The 19,866-nt window shown below is 32.2% G+C and overlaps 1 protein-coding gene across 4 annotated transcripts in view; it reads left to right on the top strand.

Annotated features, from left to right (window-relative positions):
* The window catches only part of LOC124954653 (lachesin-like), a 138,001-nt gene extending 120,277 nt beyond the window's left edge, over positions 1 to 17,724 (top strand). For 2 of the 4 annotated variants that reach the window (XM_047507895.1, XM_047507897.1), the window contains 7 exons: positions 159 to 314; positions 7,328 to 7,480; positions 10,144 to 10,281; positions 10,499 to 10,648; positions 11,961 to 12,032; positions 12,639 to 12,707; positions 17,339 to 17,724. In XM_047507895.1, coding sequence (XP_047363851.1) covers positions 159 to 314; positions 7,328 to 7,480; positions 10,144 to 10,281; positions 10,499 to 10,648; positions 11,961 to 12,032; positions 12,639 to 12,707; positions 17,339 to 17,493 — 893 coding nt within the window. In that variant the 3' untranslated portion in view covers positions 17,494 to 17,724. Of the gene's footprint in view, positions 1 to 158; positions 315 to 7,327; positions 7,481 to 10,143; positions 10,282 to 10,498; positions 10,649 to 11,960; positions 12,033 to 12,638; positions 12,708 to 13,648; positions 13,762 to 17,338 lie in introns of all 4 variants that reach the window. The other 2 variants (XR_007102601.1, XM_047507896.1) reach the window with 2 other exon arrangements.
* Positions 17,725 to 19,866: the final 2,142 nt, after the last annotated feature.

Here is a 19,866-nt window from a genome sequence, read left to right as displayed (position 1 = left end):
AAAAAAAAAAAAAAAAAAAAAAAAAAAGAAAAAAAGAAAGGAAGAAAAAAAAAAGAAAAGAAAAAAAGGAAAATCGATGTCCTTAAATCTAGTATTAATTTATCATAGCCTTCTCCTATGATCCAAACGTTCGAATAATAAAAGTATTTATTTTGTAGTACCACCATCGATCATTGACAAGGATACCAGTACGGACATGGTTGTAAGGGAAGCAACAAATGTGACGTTGACCTGTAAAGCGAAAGGTTATCCTGCCCCTTACGTCATGTGGCGACGGGCTGATGGCAAGAGCATAAACTACGATGGCAAGATCGGTGAGTTCTCTATCACGATTAATTAAGCATGATCTTCATTGACGATACGTACCACTGGCAATGGCTATCGTTCGATGATTTTCGGCGCTCTTGGTAAGTTGGACATCGTGCGGAGGGGTAGGGAGGAGTATAGAGCAATAACCTCCACTCGATAACAACGAGCCTTCCGCTGTACGCACGTAACTACGCTCAAATGGAGAATGACGTTCGTGGTTGGACGGATGCGTTCGGTGTAAATTAAACCATTACAGATCAGGAATTAGGAACTGACACTGGGCTCTATTTTAACAAGGACGACGTATAATACCGAAACGTGTACTATTGGTTGCCATCGTCATCGTCACCGTTTCCAAACCATTCGCGAAGAGGATGAGCAAGGACGCAGAAATTGCTCGTTTAGATCACGTGATAAGTTTCCAATAAATGAACGAATCCTTGGGGTTAGGACGCTTCATTGGGCAATTGAAAACTCGAAGATATCGTGGCAGAGATACCGAACCGAGAGAGAAAATGATCGAACAATTAAGAGGGCAGACTGTGTTTATCGAGATTAAGATTTAATCGAGCATCCTACGAAGTTCACTTTTAAGCCGGATCGAAAGTCAGAAAGAGGATTGCAACGAGAGAACAATACCGAACGTCTGTTAATCCAATCTTAGTGAACGAACGAAAGTTGAAAGTGTCGATGGATATAATCTAAAAGAGATATTAACGTTAAGATAAAAATCAATCGAATTGATAACGTTCTCATTAATGTAAAGACCCCTATCGAGACTATCTAATGAAAATTTGAAATGACTATGATATTTATTGAAACTTTAACTAATATTATTATTTGATGAAATAATTAAAATTCAATGTGAACAAGTAACTAACTAAAAAGGAACGAGGTAATCTAAAATACATTGATAATAAAGGAAATAGAGGTTAATAGAAAACGAGATTAAGATTTAATATTATCAGGGATATAATATACTCACGTTAGTCGTTCGTCATTTCGATCGACCTAGAAACCTTTCGAATTGGAACATTCGACGTTAGACATAATCGAGCGAACGTACCTAATCGAGAAAGCTCTTGGAGAACGCAAGGCGTGGCACTTCGATCGAGCTCATCAAGAAACGTTCGAGCGAACGAAAGAGATTCTCCTATAAATAATGGACGTTCTCCTTAATTCTTTTAAAACGTAACGTCAGACCTTGTCCATTCATAGACTAGTCGACTTTCATCTCGATCGATGCTAATTACTCTCTTAATTACTTGCTATGAGAAAAGTTGTGAATTATCTACGAAGAAAGCTATAACGGAAAGCTTACCTACGAGATATAAAACGAGAAAAGGTGAGATCCTTGGCTATACGTTTCTAGATTTTTCAAGGATTTATTAAGAATATCGGATAAAAATTGGATTTAATTTCTACTTCAATTTAAATTTTCATTTCTTCCGAAAACTAAAGGCAAAATCCAAAAGGTCATTGTGCTTATAGAGAAAAATCTCGTGAAACTCGAATTTTCCGTATCTCCGAGTTAACCGAGCTGATCCGTATCGTTTATACAAACGATACTGATAAATATTTATGTCATGGAAGGTTGTTCGATGTGGAAGAATGTCGTTTCGCGGTTTTCTTCGAGTACGGTAAGCGCGTTCTCCAACGATTATGCGACTTCCTTAGGGAATCGTTAGGTCGGGACTATAAACGCGCTTCATTATCGACTTGCTTTAAGTGCCGTTTTATAAATGCACGGAAATGGAAGGTTAGCTGTTTCATGTTCTATGAATTAATCGGCTTGAGTTGGAAAATAATTTTCATTAATGTTGAATCCCGTAAAAGTAATTTCGGAAAGTTAATAATTACATTATTAAAAATGAGAGATCGATAATTGAATATTTTAGGAAATAATATAAATATATTAAATAAAATACAAATGGATAACTCGATATTATACAATACTATGATATATCTAAATTATATCATTATACGACGTAACATTGTGATTATTTATGGGTGTACGTGTTCGTATTTTTACGCGTTTACATTAATAATAATACTCCAATTGATCACAAAAAAAGAATAAAACAAAAAAAAAAAAAAAAAGAACGTATTTACAGAATGTACACACATTGTGATTTATTTTTCACCTATATTTTTTAATATACCATTTATCAATGATTTTCTCTTGAGAAAGAGAATTATTTCAAAGCTATCATATTAAGGGACATATTATATATCATGTTCTTAGATTAGAAGGATTAGAAAGGCGATTTAACCAAGTTCAAGTTCGAGTAACACGATTTATCGAAGGATGCCGAGACACGTCCTTTCGGACAAGCAATCGCGTTGCTTCGAAGCTCTAGGGAGTTGACGAGGACTAAGATAGAACCCAAGTAAGTACGAGATGTACGGCCTAAGCCTCAGCTCTTTTTTTTTCTTTTTTTTTTTTTTCTTTTCCTCTTTTTTCTTCCTTCGTTGGATAGTCCCAGGACGATAGGACGGTGTCGTACTCGTCGCTACGTGAAAGGTGTCGGAAGCGTGTCGACTCTTTTAGCTCTGCTAACTCGAACTATGCTTCGCTCCATTCCCTCGATGATCCTTTCCATCTAGTAGTCCGGCTTTACCTGCTCTCGAGAAAAATGAAGAAAAAAGGAACGACAAAGAGATGGAAAGCGAAAGAAAGATAGATAGACAGAAAGAAAGGAAAGAAGGAAGGAAGGAAAAAAGAAAGAAAGAAAAAAGAAAAAGGAAGAAAGAAAGAAAACGAGAGAGAGAGAGAGAGAGAGAGAGAGAGAGAGAGAGAAAGATGAGAAAACTAATCGAATTTAACGAAACTATCACGAAAAGACAGCGGGGATGGATCGATCGAAAAGATTGTAGTAAGAGAAGGAAAACGGATGAGAAGGTAAGAAAGGTGGATGAACGCGAATGGAGACGAACACTACCTGCACCTGTAGACGTCCAAGAGATTTAGGTCGGACCGGACACGATCCTCACTGGCACAAAGTCGACAAATGGCGAATGAAACGGTCCAACGATTTCGAGCAAAATAGATAAAGAAACAAATAAACGGATGATCGAGTGAAAAGGTAGAAAAGGATGTTACAGAAGATAAATGGTTTTTTTTTGGATGCTCATTGATCTTATCTTCCACTTTTCTTCGCGATTATATAGATACTGGATCGGCCCATGGAGAAGGTGTTTTCTAAGAGTTCGTACGAACTAAATGATAGAATTATCTTGAATAATAAAAATAAAAAAAAAAATAAAAAAAAAAATAAAAATATATATATATATAAAATAACAAATAAGAAATAGATCTTAAGTGAATGAATAACTAAGTAAGTAAGTAAGTAAGTAACTAAGCAATTAATCACGTGGATCACCTTCATAACAAATTGAACATTAGAAACAATGTAAAAATAAAAAGATCGTCCATCTGTATTTAAAAGAAAAAAAAAAAAAAAAAAGAAAAAAAAACAATCTTAAGAAGAAGAATAAAAGTTAAAACAGTTTGTTGATGAACTTAAGAGGAAATGAAAGAACCTCGACAATTCTTAATACGATCGTTCATGAGACAAAAATATAACGTTGGAGTAACTCGCGATATCGGGATTTAAAGAAAAAGAAAGATGGAGAACGTGTAAAGGAGAAAGGAAGATAAGAAAAAGAAGAAGAAAAGAAAGAAGAAGAAGAAGAAGAAGAAGAAGAAGAAGAAGAAGAAAAAAGAAACGTGGAAAGAAGGAAAAAAAAGTGAAGCGACGGCGTGAAAGGGAGGGGGTATCGGTGGGTTAGAATAGGAAACGATTCGTAGACAGAAAAAGGAAAAAAGTAGAAGGAGTAACTTCTTTTCGTTCCAAGTTCGTGCTACAGGATAAAGTTTATTTGGTCGTGCATTGGTACGCCTCGCTGGTTGTCCGCTTGGCCAACCCTTCTTCGTCTCACCCTTTTTACCCTTGGTCACCATCGTTTATAAAGACGTGAACACGTCGACGCTCGTCGTCGGCGTTTCGCGCTTTCCACAATCGGAAAATGCGATTGGTTTCCTTCTCCCTTCACCTTGAGTTATTCGCCTTCGTATATATGCATTTAGGCATCTTCGAACTTAGCCTCGCATTTTTGCCTTTTTCTTTCTCTTTTTATTTGTTCTTGTTTCTTTTTTTTCTTTTTTTTTTTTTTATCATTTCTTTTTTTTTTTTTTTTATTTTTTTATTGCTTCTTTATTTTTTTTTGTTTCCACCCCTTTAATTCTCTTACATTTCTTTTTCTTTCTTTCTCTTCTACTTTTTCTTCTTTCCTTTTTTTTTGCTTTTCTTTCTTTTTTTTTGTTTTTTCTTGTCTTTTTCTTCTCCCTCTCTCTCTCTCTCTCTCTCTCTTTTCATCACGAATACTAAAGGGAGGATTTTAAACGTGTTTTTGTCAAAACGTATTCACGTTGGACTCGTCGCATAACTTTATGCGATTATTCGCACGCTTGTATCGATCATCGTTCGTTTGTTCATGACAAAGACAAAGCGAAAGAGAAAGAGGATGAGGATTATCAGGATGAAGATTCAAAGGGAGTCCTTACAAAGGTCGAGTCAAAGAACGCTTTACTATAACGGTTTAGTATAAAGATCATGAAGAACGTATATGGATAACTCGTTCGATGTTTACTCAACGTCCTATGCTTTAGGCTATGCTTCTATCTGTTTTTCCATTTTAACTTCTTTTTATAATATACGTTCGAGATAGAAAACGAAATATCGTATCATATAGATTTGAATATCGCGAACGTCTATTTTATATCTATATACGTGATATTTAGATGAATAATATTATTTTAATAGTAAATCTACGTAAATACGATTCAAGAATGATTCGGACAAATTGATCAATATTTCTTTATAGTTATTAGAAAATCAAAATAATCTCTATTATATAAAATAATATTGGAATATATTTATCGTCTTTTTTCTTTCCTTTTTTCTTTCTTCCTTTCTTTTCTTTTTTTTTTTTTTTTTTTTTTTATTTACAAAAATATCTTCGAGTAATAATTCGTTATGAGCTTCTTTTATGAATCATTGTAAAGATCCATTAGTTAAACGTACATATGTTGATTTTTTTTCGCTTGATATTAGAAAGAGATATGTTGAAAATTGTTGTCGGTAATAACGCTAGAAAGGAATGGAGAAAGAGGAAAGTAAAAAAAAAAAGAAAAAGAATAGAAAAGAGAGAGAGAGAGAGAGAGAGAGAGAGAGAGAGAGGGAGAGAGAGAGAGATAAAGAGAACAGGGAATGAAATACGATTGTCCCGAGTTACGCTTATGCGGTGAAATACATCACGTACTAATTCCCAAATAGCCACTCAGCCACTTATTCTTTTTTCTACTTTCGTAAGCTGTCCGCTTATTCTTAAGCCGTTCTACGAAGAGGTAGAAAATGTTATGCAAAGTGAGCTGGAGTTCCCGCGAGCTGCACTAACCCCGCATCGACGCGAATGAGCACTAATTTATACTACGACTCGTTTATACTAACCAACTCCCCTCTCACCTCTCCAATGTTAATCCTTACGAGACTAAATGACCCTTAAGAGGTCTCACCACCCAATGCTTTTCCAAGAGGTTTCCTCTTCACGAGTAATTCTCCTAGTCGCAACTCTTGACCGATTTCAATGCACGAAAGCACATTTAAAAGATAATCATATAGAAAACACAAAAGAGTATTTTTAATCAACAACGTCGACAATAGCGAAGCACAGATATGACTATAATCAGGTCAAAAATACAAAAAGGATGATATTTTTATTAAGCTTTACAGGCCTTTGTAAATCTTTCGTTTTTTCTTTTTTCCTTTACTTTCTTTCTTCCTTTCTTGTTTTTTTTCTTTTTTGTTTTTTTTTTGTTTCGTTTTGTTTTGTTTTGTTTTCCTCCTTCAATTTAATTAATAATTTAATTAATTTTTTAATTTAAGTTTTATTGTGCATCGAAGAACGACGATATCTTTTTTCTTTGTTTGTGATTGGTAAAGTAAACAATGTATACGTCAATCGTATTTTTTCGCTTCGTAATATCATACGAAATGTTGCTTTTATTGTCATTTTAATTAAGAGCAAGATCTAGCTCTCTCATTCATAATATTACATTCGTTATTATTATTTTTATTAATGTCTTTAATACATTTAAACATTGCGTATACAAATTGATACTTTTCCTTTATGCGATAGAAGAATAATAATAACTTTGTTTTTATCTAGTATCATTATTCCTTTATTGTTGTATCCATATGTATTATTATAAATCATAATCTTTTTAAGTTTATAATATATTAATAAAATGTCATAGAAAGTTTTATAGAAAATTAAGAAAAATGTTTCAAACGAAACGAATTTGATAAAAGTTTCGAAGATATTCATTTTGTTAATATCAAATATATGTACACGTACATTTCATTAATTGAACAACTACTTGCCATTATATTCCCGAGCTTAAATCCTGAACGTATTTGCCTTTGTTCATTCTAGCAAGCTTTTTTATCATATCAATGCAGAATAAGCCAAACTTTTACTATTATTTTAATATTTATTTTATTTTGATATAGGATAAAGAGCACTTTTCATTCAGTTCACATTGTAGAAATTCGGTATGTGAACTATCAAATAATTCTATATCTAACAAAAGAATCTATTTTATTCTCTTACGTTATTGTCTCTGGTACACGATCTGATAATACGGCTACAATGAACGCATATAGATATTTATTTCGCGTTGCAGTTCTCTTCGTCCAGTGAATCTGTGCAAACACCTTGAATATCGATCCGTTTGGAAAATATTTGCCATTATCGCGTAAATTACGAATGTTACGGATCGTGGACGAAAGGATTCGTTCGCGGTTAAGCAAGAAAATACGATGAAAATTATTATATCAGAGAATTCGTATCGTTAGGCGAATTTAACGATCCTTTACATTTCCAAAACGTGTTCGTTTATTTTTTTTTTTTTTCCCTACGAAAATAACATAACTTTCAGACAAATGTTTGATAGATACATTTTATTTTTCTGTTTTAGTAAACGTCATCGATGGCGAAGTTTTACACATCGTCAAGATCAGCCGCCTTCATATGGGAAAATATCTTTGTATTGCATCGAACGGAGTACCACCATCGGTCAGCAAAAGCGTTACTCTCAATGTGCACTGTAAGCTCTATTAAACAAATAATTCATTCCTCTTTTTTTTACATTATTTTAGTATTCATCGATCACTTAGTTACGTCGTCCATAAAAATTAAAATGAAAAAGAAAGGAAAAAAAATAACAAAAATCCATCGGATGAAAGTGTACTGAATTGCTGAATGGATTGACATGAAATGTTTATTTAAAATTAAATTTCGTGTAATAAAAGTCCACTAAAAGTTTCGATTCGATATGACTTTCTGTAAAAATTAAATTGGCAAGCATTTTATCCATTACGATATTTAATCTTTTGCATTATTAGAAGATTTAAAAACAATACATTCATTTCATTGAAAATTTATATTATTTAATTGACATTAATTGTAATTAAATAAATGATTTTTACAATTCGATCCATTCTCAGCAAGATACAGTGATTTAAAAATCTTTTTTTTATTCAATATCGTTTTATGCAAAAAATGAGCTGTCATATACTTCTGATGCATATAATCTAAAAAATTCACAAAAATCAAAAATCGAATATAACGAACCAATCATCTCTTATAAGTAATATTTAATCAATAAATAAAGCAAAAAATCTAGAATTTTTTTACTGAAAGCCGAAGAATCACAGATTGAGATTTGTGTTTTTATTTACATTTCAATTACAATAATCGTATTTATGTATTGATATTTCTATGCATACTCGTCGTATACAGTAAAAAGCAATAATAATTCCTAGTGAAATGTTTGCTTGATATACTTTTCTTATTGTTGATAACTGAACTAATATGAGATATAACGTTATTAATATCGCATCATTTGTTTTGATAAAATGTATTGTAATATTCTTAAATATTATATCTTCAACAAATGCCTTCAACAAATTTAAAATTTGCGTATACACAATAATATTTCTTTCTTTATCTACGATCAAAGCAAAGTGACAAATGAAAAAATATATATGAAAAATGTACTCCTATTGAAAAAAATTATTCATTTTTCTATGAATTATATTGCTACGTGCATAATTACGAATCGTAATCTTTCTAAGCTTATAACTAATCAGCGAAAGGTCATAAACAATTGCAAAAAAAAAAACAAAAAAAAAAAACAAAAAAGAAAAACAGATCATTTTAAAGTGCAAAACATCAACTTCACGTATTAAATAATATTTATTAATAAAAAATTTTCAAAGATATATAACGATTAATGATTATATAACTAATTATCGAGATAAAGTTATTTATCAAAGTTTATAAGTTGCAAATTATCGAAGGACTTAACTTCTAATTCCAAAAGCTTCGTCCAGTGAAAGAGTGCTTGTCCATCGACAGAGACAGCTCGGTCCAGCAAGATGCATTAGGTCGGCTTTCAACGTCTCATTTAGCCACCGATTTACGAGCGACCACTTGACCTAGATATGCTCGATGTACGTCCGCTCGTCCCAATGCAGCCATTTCGAACCAACCCTCCTCTATCATCCCTCTCCCTGTACACCTCATCCCTTGATAACCCGCGCTCACTTAAATTACGCATGACGATTTTGCTCTTCCCCCATCTTTATTTCTTTTTCCCTTTGTTTTTCCTTTTTTTTTTTTTTTACTTTGTTACTTCTTTTCTCCCTTGTTGTTTTTTCCTATTTCTTTTTTGATTTTTCTTTTTTTTTGTGTTTTTTTCTTTTTTCTTTTTTTTCTTTCTTTTTTTTTTTTTTTTTTCCTTTTTCATACGAACTTTGAGAAGGCAACATAAACCAACGAAAAGGTCTCGAGGCAAAATTTTTACGAGGGCAAAAGTAATATAATTTAAGCGACTCCTTCGGAAGCGCAATCGGGTGGCGTAAGTAAATCCGAACGACGTTCAAGGACGACCTATTCAAGTATGTACATACGTACATCGATCTATCGATCGATCTCACACGTACGAAAGAAGAAGATAAGAATAGAACTGGGAAATTTTCGATTCAACCGATAACTTGGAAAAGTATGCAAGAAAGAGAGAGAAAGAGAGAGAGACAGAGAGAGAGACAGAGAGAGAGAGAGAGAGAGAGAGAGAGATAGGAAAAGAGTAGGAGGTTATAAGAGCAGTCTTTCGCCGCTTCGTCCAAGGGTGCTTTCGTTCGCAGTAAACCGTGATTTACGTCGGTTCGTAAAAGGCGGCTGCCGTGACACGATATTACCGATTCAGAAGTGTCTATATAGAGAGAGAGAGAGAGAGAGAGAGAGAGAGAGAGAGAGAGAGAGAGAGAAAGAGAGAAGCCCTGCTGCATCCTTCCATCGTAGATACAGCGGTAATAATCGGAGAACTTAAGGACGGTGTTTTGCCCTTATAGAGGGAGGAAGAGAGAAAGAGAGAGAAGGATCTTAACTTCTAGGTGGAAAAGAGACGAGCATACCATTCGCTTCAAATTCTCACACCGACAAAGGGAGGATTTTAGTGGATCGTAAAGCGTTTGCGAGAATACGCTTTAAAATCCATCAAATGCGAACGATAAATAACGATAATAACAGAGATGACTTCATTGCTTTATAATACGATGAACGAGGCGTAATAAGTGGTCGATAGAAAATCGATAAAATTTCAAATCTTTATATTATTAAAATATATTTATAGTTAAATAGTTTGATTGTATTACAATTCGTTAATCTTAGAAAATTAATTCGATCGTTTATTTTATTCTTTTTCAGTTCCACCAATGCTATCTATTCCAAATCAATTGGAAGCTGCCTACATTGGACAAGACGTTACTCTCGAGTGTCACATCGAAGCTTTCCCAACTGCCATTAATTATTGGACTACGGAGAACGGCGATATGATTGTCTCCGGTAATGTTCGATTTTATTGCACACGTTTATCTTTTACGATGGCTCGAAGCTTGCACCTTCCTTTTTATAGTTTTTGATATTTTCAAACTCGATATAGGACTCGTAGAAACATGATCGTTCGTTTTTAACGATTTTCAAGTTTTCGAAGCGTCGACTTTTAACCTGTACTCGACCTATGTAATTAGAGTTAACGAGCGTGCAAATTATGGCGTTTCAGGTGACAAGTACGTGACGGTGTTCTCCGATAACGACTACACGAAGTACATGTTACTGAAGATACGAAATGTTAGCCCAAAGGACTTTGGTTCGTACAAATGTGTGGCACAGAATTCATTGGGGGCAACAGATGGTGTTATCAAGTTGGATGGTGAGTCGATATGATATCTCGTTCGATTGCTTTTTTTTTTATGATTAAAAAAGAAAAAAGAAAGAAAAAGAAGAAAGAAAAAGAAAAAGAAAAATACAGAAAAAGGAAAGAAAAAGAAAAGAGGAAAAGAAAAGAAGAAGATAAAAAAAAAGAAAAAGGAAAAAAAAAAGAAGGAAAAAGATTTCCGGTGTAACTTTTCTTTTGATATGTCGATATTGAAGATCATGAAAGGGGGCAGATTGAGTCAGATCGTGTCTAAGAACGTAATCGGTTAAACATTACTTCGTAATTATAGATAATTATTTGGCGACACTATGAAGCCTGCGTCCTAATGGTAAAATAATTGATTTCCAATAGTCCTCTGCATAAGACATTGACGGTCTGAACATTGAATGTCGATCGATGATGAGTGAGGTCAAGCATCCTTTCCAACATAATCGTCGTAATTGGCGATGAAATTTGCGAAGGATATATTTATCCGTACGGAACATACTTTTTTCTTTTATAGGTTTTTTTTTTCTTTTTTTTTTTTTCTTCTTTTTTTCGTTCTTTTTTTTTTTTTACGAATAAATTGACTGGAATTAAAAGTTTCTCGAAAAATAGTCCCCTCCCCGCTCCTCCTCCCCCCCCCTCTCCTCCCTTTTGTAATCATTTATAGAGGAACGTTTTACAGACTTTCATTATTAAAATAAGTGTACGTAAGAAGCGAACTTTAGTTGAAAATTTCTTAATTATGAAAAAAACGGGCGAATATTTCTGATATTGAATCTCGAGTAAGGTATAGACAGATATCGATTTTTATCTCAACTTTTTTCTTTTCTTTTATATATATATATATATATATATATATTTTTTTTTTTTTTTCATTTCTTCCAATATCGTCTGCTTTTTTTTTTTTAATTTTTTTTTTTTCATTAAATTCACTTAACGAGCAAGCTTAACGACATCGAACGACAACTGATTATAGTTAGAAATGATTTTAAAGTCCTACGACAAATGTTTGAATCATCGTTTTAACAAAGCGAAGAATACACTCAAACGTTTCCAAAGTGAATCAACGAAGGATCGTATGATCCTTCACAATTTGTTCCTCAAACAATTGCAAACAAAAAAAGGCACTAGGAATATAGACTTTTTATTTTATTTGTAATTTACAATACCCTTTCATCGTGAATTATACAAAAAAAGAAAAAGAAAAAAAAAGAAGAACACCAATGAAACGTAATTATCTTTATAATGTTCTTTTTCTTTTTTTTTTTTTTCGAATTAATCATTTTTATGATTGATCTTTCGTAATATTATTTATTTACAGAAATCCCAGCTCCATCGACCACCTCAACAACGCAATCTCCGTATTACGTAACATCATTAATGAAGAAAAATGGTAATTAACGCTTTGTTTCAACGCCGAAACTTTATTTTCTACTTATGCCATTTTCACCGTCTTGAACGATTTCTCTCGAGTAACGTGAGAAGTATAAGCTCGAGATTAATTAAACGACGGTAGTTGGGGCAACTCTATATTCTCTCTCTCTCTCTCTCTCTCTCTCTTTCTTTCTTTTTCTCTCTTTCTCTATTTCTCTCTTCATTGCACCTTTTCTTCTTATTTTTTTTTCTTTTTTTTTTTTTCCTTACTTACTTCCTCAAGATGATCTTAATTACACCTGGATTCGCGCGCGATCAAAGTTCGTATTTTGTTTATCCTTTTATCTTCGAACAAGAGCATTTCCTTACCATCGTATATGCAAAGTTACTTTACTTCGTTACAATGATCTTAATTATTCGCTTAATTACGCGAAACTGTTGCTGTAATATAGCAGAAGCCGAAGTTTCCTCTCTCTCTCTCTCTCTCTCTCTCTCTTTCTCTCTCACTCTCTCTCTCTCGCTTATCTTTTCCTTATTTAGAGTAGTTTATCCTCTTTATTCTTACACAATATCCCCGTACCGATGTAGCATATCGATAAAACGTCGTTCGTATATTGTCCTCTAGGTAGAAACGGTAACAAGAAATTACGTCAACGTCCCAACGATTACGAAGTCGAGGAATGGAGAGATCCAGGTCAGTAAATGTCTGTTTTCGTATAACTTCGCTTGGTAAATTCTAAAGGCAATTCCCATGACGATACGGCTCTGCTTTTGCTAATAAGTCGATCGAGTATTTAGCATAATTAAAACTTTACGATGAATACGAAACAGAAGAGGATATTATTTTCATCGAGATTCGTTAAATTGGCTACGTGACTCCAAAAAAAGATATTTATTATATATATATATATATATATATATATATATATATATATATATATATATATGTATATATATATATAGATAGATAGATAGGTAGTATAAATTATTTATTCCGTTAACGCGGTTTTTATATCGAAGAAAAATAAATATGTATTAAATCTGATGCAAGGTTGAATAATTTGTCTTTTATATAATATTTCATCGTTATGAATATTTCCCAGTAGATTTTTATATTATTTCTTTTGTATCAGTTCGTACAGTCTTTACGTTTCTTTTATCATTAAATTTACAAATTAGACTAACGCATATAAATTAAAATACGTCGATTAAAAACTGTTTTTCAGTAATAATATTTCACTTGATAAAACAATATATCATTTGTCGAAATATTGTTTTTTTAATTATATATATATATATATATATATATATATATATATATATATATATATATATACATATATATATATATATATTTCTTTTCTGATATTTAATATTTTCCTCACTGAAGGTTAAGAATGTTTAACCTAAGGATCTACTTAGGATAAAAAGTAAACTGATACCTTATACCTTTAGAAGGGAACTAAAGAGATTTAAAGTTTTTTTTTATATGGAAAATATATTTTCCATATTACTTTGATTTTACGCATTTGACTTTTTTAAAAAAATTTGCAAAATTGTGGTCAGGAAATTGTAAAATCTAAAATGGCGCGTAGCCAAATAGATATAAGCTCTTGTTTGGGTCGATTTTGTAAGGTTATGCGGTTTAATGGACCTGCCACAATTTTCTTACTCATAAGCCATACAAGAAACAGAGTAATGAAATCCATTCAACAAGCAACTTCAACTTCAGGAGTTTTTTTAATCGCGTAAGTATAACTATTCTAACATATTCTATCGTAACGAAACTATGAATGCAATTTTTTCGAAACTACATTTTTCTATTTATAATTTTATCATGTTATCTCGATAAGAATCGTAGGAAATAATAATTTGAAATTTCCAATCAAAATCAGATTAAAAAGAAAAAAAGAAAAAGAAAAAAAAAAAAAAAAAAGAAAATATGTTGTTACGATTTTATAATAAAAAATATCTCGAATTTTTTCAAACTTTTCGTTATCTCCACGCCACCTCGTCAATTTTATTTCCACTTTCTATAATTCAGATATAATTAATAAAAACTTAAGAAGAATAAATATCTACCATGAAAAAGGAATATTCCCTTAAAAATATCTCCTTTATTCGTTCAATTGGAATCGTGGTAAAAACCAGATTTTACATAGTTTGTCCTTATCACGTCAAAAGGCCAATAGAATTGACCTGGAAATGATTCTCGATGGATTTTCTTGTTTAATAATGTTATAATTAATATCCCGTAGAAAGGAAAAAAAAAAGTATTCTATTCATTTGCGATCCTTGTTATAAATAATTGAACGTGAGTCAATTTAAAAAAATTTCAAAGCTTTCTAGTGCCCTTAACATTTATCAAACGATCGCTATTTTATCCCTCTATAATTATCGATGATCTATAATTTTTATAACCTTAGGCCATCCATGCGCTCACCTAACACATCTAATGACATAAACGGTTTCCAATATTTTTATATGTCCAATACATTTTTTATATTTCAATATATTTTTTTTTTTTTATTCCAATATATTATTATAAAAATGTATTCTAATAAATTCTACCAATTTTGCATGAGTGGTTCTCGCTTCATAATCCAATCGATCCCTTGTTAAATTTTAATTCAATCGGTATCAAAGGTGTTGTTCGTTAGAAAGAGCAAATCTTTTATCCTCGACAAGTTCATTATATTATAATATGAGCTAATTGTATCTGAAGAAGAATAAGTAATTTGAAAGATCAGCCAGTATTTGTCATTTTGTAAATTCGATTACTAATTAATTAATAAGTTTATGATTATTTCTTAATTTTTTCTTTTTTTTTTTTGGATTCAATGTAACAGGTAATTAGGTAATAAGTTTATATTCTGTATTTTGTAAAATAGGTAATTAGATAAAAGTTCTTTCTTTCGCATTTATAGAACTGTCAATAAACCAATAAGTGTATAAATTCAGAAGTCGGTAAATATGCAATTGAAAAGCTCATCATTTTCTCATAAATTTTATTGAACACTGTTCGCTTATCATAACGACGGAAATTCATTTTTGAATCATTAGACATAACAACATTAACTAACGCGAAATATTTATTTATAACACTCTTTTCTTTTCGATTTTCATTCTATTTATATATCGATTATATTTTCTTCAAATTTATCTTATCGTTATCTGTCTTTTATTTCGTCGTTCAGTATCGAATTCACATTCCTTAAAATCAATATCAGATAATATTAATACTGATATATATATATATATATCAGTCCCTAGATTTGTCCAAAAACCTTATATCAAGTCACAAGAAATAAAATTCTTTTCAAAAGAAATTGAATTGAATTAGTTCGCATGTTAAATTTTAAACATAGACGAAAGGGGACAAGAACATGATTTTAAATAGATTTCTTTTTTACAATAAACTTTAACAATAAGTGTCAATTCTGACCGTAGATCCTTTGAAAATTTTAGTGTCCAATTAGAATTTAATAAAATTGCGTACACGATCGTACACAATCGATATCGATCGTTCGATCAATGTCTCGATTAAGCTCTTTTGTTTGAAAATAATTACGGAAGAAAACTAATGCATGGGTTTTAACATACGGGATACGCTTTGGTAAAAAAAAAAAAAAAAGAAAAAAATAAAAGATAGAAAAATAAGAAAGAAAGAAAAAAGAAAGAAGGAGAGAAAAGAAATCAAAATCGACGAGTCGATACAAAAGATGAGGTCAGCTGCTGACGAACGCTCGAAGGAACTACTCAAAGGGCGAACTTGCGATTTCGTCGAAAGATTTCCTCGAGCGGCGAAGTCACTTTTCTCCTCGCGACGTTTACTTTCAATTAATGAAAAACGAGCTTCGGTGACCTCCGGCCATCGGTCGCCTCGAGGGACAGAACAGGGTAGAACTTTGCGGGTTACGGTTCAGATCGAACAAGTGTAGAGTTGGATGAAAGGAGGACGGAATTCTCGTTATTTTCTTTCTCCGTCTACCTTTGCTTTTCTTTTCAACCATCGTACAATTCTGTTTCCCCCTTGGCCCTTCCGGTAAATCGATTGACTTTGCTCGCACGTTAGAACGCACGCAATAAATCGAATGTCGCGATTTCCTTGAAAACAAACTTTTCGACGAGCTATACTTGTTCGACATGTTAATCGAATTTCGAAATTGTTATTAATAAGAAAAAAAAATATATATATATATTTTTTTTTTTTTTTTAGATTAAAAAAGTTCTCTTTGTGCTTGTAAAGGGTTTACCCCATGCATTCTCACAATCGCAATTTTTATCCGATTTTACTAAACATGGGCTCAATCGAAAGACAATAATTTTATACAAGAGATTATTTTCTCAGTTTCTCTGTAAAAAGAATTATATTCAAAAAATTAATAATTTTAACAGGGAAGTAAAAGCCTCTTTTGAAAATCTGAAACGATTATCTCGTGTTAAATGCGTTTATCTTTCGTATGATCTTTTAATCACTGAAATTGGATAAAAAATTGTGATCATGAGAATTCATAAAATAAACCTTAAAATAGACATTCCTTAATAAATATTAAACAAATTTTATTCTAAATATTATTTTTATTTATTATTTACAACATAAATTAATAACTCGTATTCTGTTCATGTTTATTATAGTTGTATAATTAACAATGATACCGACTCAGATTCCGTATAATTATATCTTGGAATTTGAAAAAAATTCGCAACAATTGTAAGTCATTAAAGAACATACCTATCTCTTATTCTTCTTTCATCTTTTATATTTCTATTTGTTTTCGTAAAAAAAGATTTCTTTTTTGGTTTAGTTGTGTCATTTGATGGCTTCCAATTGTTACAAGTTTCCAAAAATTCGAAAATAAAAGCTATTCGGAATTTTTACAATGACAAGAGTTTACATTGACAATTAATTTTAATTAAATATCACATCTCATTATAAATTATTACAGCTCGTTAGATATATTTATTCAATAGCATTCAATATAATTAATCTTTTGCAGATGAAATTGTGATGAAATCCATGAAATTACTGATGTGCTACGTGATGCTTTATACATTCAGTTAATTAAAACAAATCATTAGAATAAAAATAATTTTATAGAAAATTATTTTCTCAGATATAATAATAATATGCGAAAGCATATTTCGAATGATTTAAGAAAATAATGAAAATTAGCAAAAGGTTAATAATGAAAAAAAAAAAAAAAAAAAAAAAAAAAAAAGAAACAACGTAGACGTTCAATCGGACGTATGTCCATGTTTGCGTCGAATAAATCAATCGAAAGAAAAAAAAAATGTGTGTATGTTTTGTATATCTGTTTACAGATTACGAGAACGAGTATGAGCCACCATCGATGATGCCACCAGGAGATTTGCCCGCGGATGCGTTAAATCTGGGCGTTGTTCGCGAGCCCCGCTTATTACTTCATCTTCTTCTGCCGAGCCTTCTCCCGTTGCTCCTAAATGCCGTCAGAAGATGATTCTCGCATCACGGGAACGGGGCTTCCAGTTGTAGTGTTTATTGGACGGTGCGTCCGGTGTGCCGTTTCCGGCCGCGCGACGGATCCCGAACGCGACGATGTCGGCCACGCTTGAAATTATTTTCATACTAAAGCTAGACTTAAACAGAGAAAAAGAGAGAAAGAGAAAGATTGAGAGAGAGAGAGAGAGAGAGAGAGAGAGACAGAGAATGAGTGAATGAACGAGAAGAAGAAAGAAAGAAAGAGAGCGAGAGAGCGAGAGAGAGAGAGAGAGAGAGAGAGAGAATGAACGCGTGAGAAAGATTTAGAAAAAAAAGATATTATATATATATATAATATATAAATATATAAATATATTAATATATATATATATTGATATATTGTGTGAGTGTCGCAGTAAAGACAGGGGCATAGAGAGCCCTTTTCTGTGTTAGAGAGCGAAAGGGAAGACTGGAAAAAATGTTGCTCGTAAGTATCGACAAAATAGTATATATAGAAAATTTCTTCTTCCTTTCTTATCGTCGATATATGTACATTCGTTTTATCATCATGTTATATTACATGATTTCGTAGATAATCATAGTATAAAACGTTTATCGTTTTTCGACTCGGATTCGACGATTCTTACGAACGTAATTAAAGTTCCTTTATCGATATTGAAAATCATGAACGTGTTATATCGTATCACCGAGTTTTGATTTGCAAAATTATTACTTATTTATTTATTTATTTCTTCTTTTTTTTTTTTTTTTAATAATATTTTGTTAGTGTCATAGTAATGGTTGCATCGAAGCAAAGCGATATTCGCCGATTTCGTTCACGAGTTTCGTTTGACGTAAAATTTTCTTTTCGCTCTTATTCATCCCCCTTCCCCCTTCCTCCTCCTCCTCTTCTTCCTCCTACCATCACCGTTTCTTCCTACATATATTCTCGACGTAGTAACTTTTTTTGCGAGGTTTTTTTTTTTTCAAGGAAATACCTTCTCGCGAAGGATCGTTTAGTACGTCGCGGCACGTTCCTTATAGCTATCGGTCGTCGGTGTTTTCTCGGGGACGAGAAAAGCGAATACTGGTCGCCTTTTATTGTCCGCGAAAGGAAATTGGATCATCCTTATAAACCGTAGGTATTTTAGATCTGTTCTTTTTAATAAGAGTTTTTCCTTTTTCGATAAGTCGATCGTCATACCCGAAACGAAAAGCGATATATCGAGAGAGAGAGAGAGAGAGAGAGAGAGAGGAGGAAGAGAAATAGCAAGATATAAACGGAGTAATATCGAGCCTACGTAAAATTTTCATTTTCTTTTCATATCACACTAGTTTCTCAGTGTTATCGTTTTAAATGAAAAACTCTCGATAAACTGAATATACCTAGCGTCGATACTTTTTGATTTCGTCGAAAAAGGAAAACGCGTGGAGAGAAAATTGTATATCTAGTAAATATACATATACGTACGAAAGAAAAAAAAAAAAAAAAAAAAAAAAAAAAAAAGAAAAAGGAAAAAAAAGAAAAAATAAGAAAATAGAAAAAAAACCGATTAACAAGAAATATAGGCATATACGTATAAATATAATATATATGTACATACATAAGCGCGAATCATATAGTTAGATGGAGATAGAATGAGAGTGAGAGAGTGAAAGGAAAAGAAGAAGGAAAAGAGAAAGAGAGAGAGAGAGAGAGAGAAAAGGAATGTAATCGAGTTTCGTGATAAAAATAGTTTTGCCATTGCTTAGCCTCGACTTTGGTATGACGTCTAAACAATAAGAGGAAGAGCAGGCAAAGAATATGCTCGAAGTATGATAAAAAGAGAGGAGATGACTGTGTTTAAATAAAAAGCTGTAGGCGGCTTAGTTCGACGTCCGAGAGAGGAAAGAGAAAAATGACGAGAGAGACGAGAGGCGGTGTATATTATATCGTGTAGCCTCGAATCATCGACAACGACGTCGCATAGAGCTTCGTGGCTTGGTTTCGTACAATTAAGCGCGATTATATCAAATAGAAAGATTGAAAAAAAAAAAAAAAGAAAAAAAAATTATATATATATATATATATATATATATATATATAAATGAAAAAAAAATGAAAGAAAAAAAAAAAAAGAAGAAAAAGGAAACAATTGGCATTGGCCGCCGTATATTGAAAAAGTTCAGCAGCATTAATCGAATGTCTTTCGCTATATCTTCGTCTTCTTAGTAATTTGAATTTCTATTTGAAAAGGGTAATAGAAAATGCGGACCTCTCTATCGTTTCTTTTCGTTTCTTTTCGTTTCGTTTCGTTTCATTTCGTTTCGTTTCGTTTCGTTTCGTTTCGTTTTGAGGGTGACTTCGAGTAAAGAAAATCCGACGGATTCACGCGAATTGGTTAAAAGAGAA

Source organism: Vespa velutina, chromosome 16 (assembly GCF_912470025.1).
Source record: "Vespa velutina chromosome 16, iVesVel2.1, whole genome shotgun sequence".
Lineage (NCBI taxonomy): Eukaryota > Metazoa > Arthropoda > Insecta > Hymenoptera > Vespidae > Vespa > Vespa velutina.
Note: the sequence above shows the minus strand (reverse complement) of the source record. Positions and strands in the feature narration are given on the sequence as shown.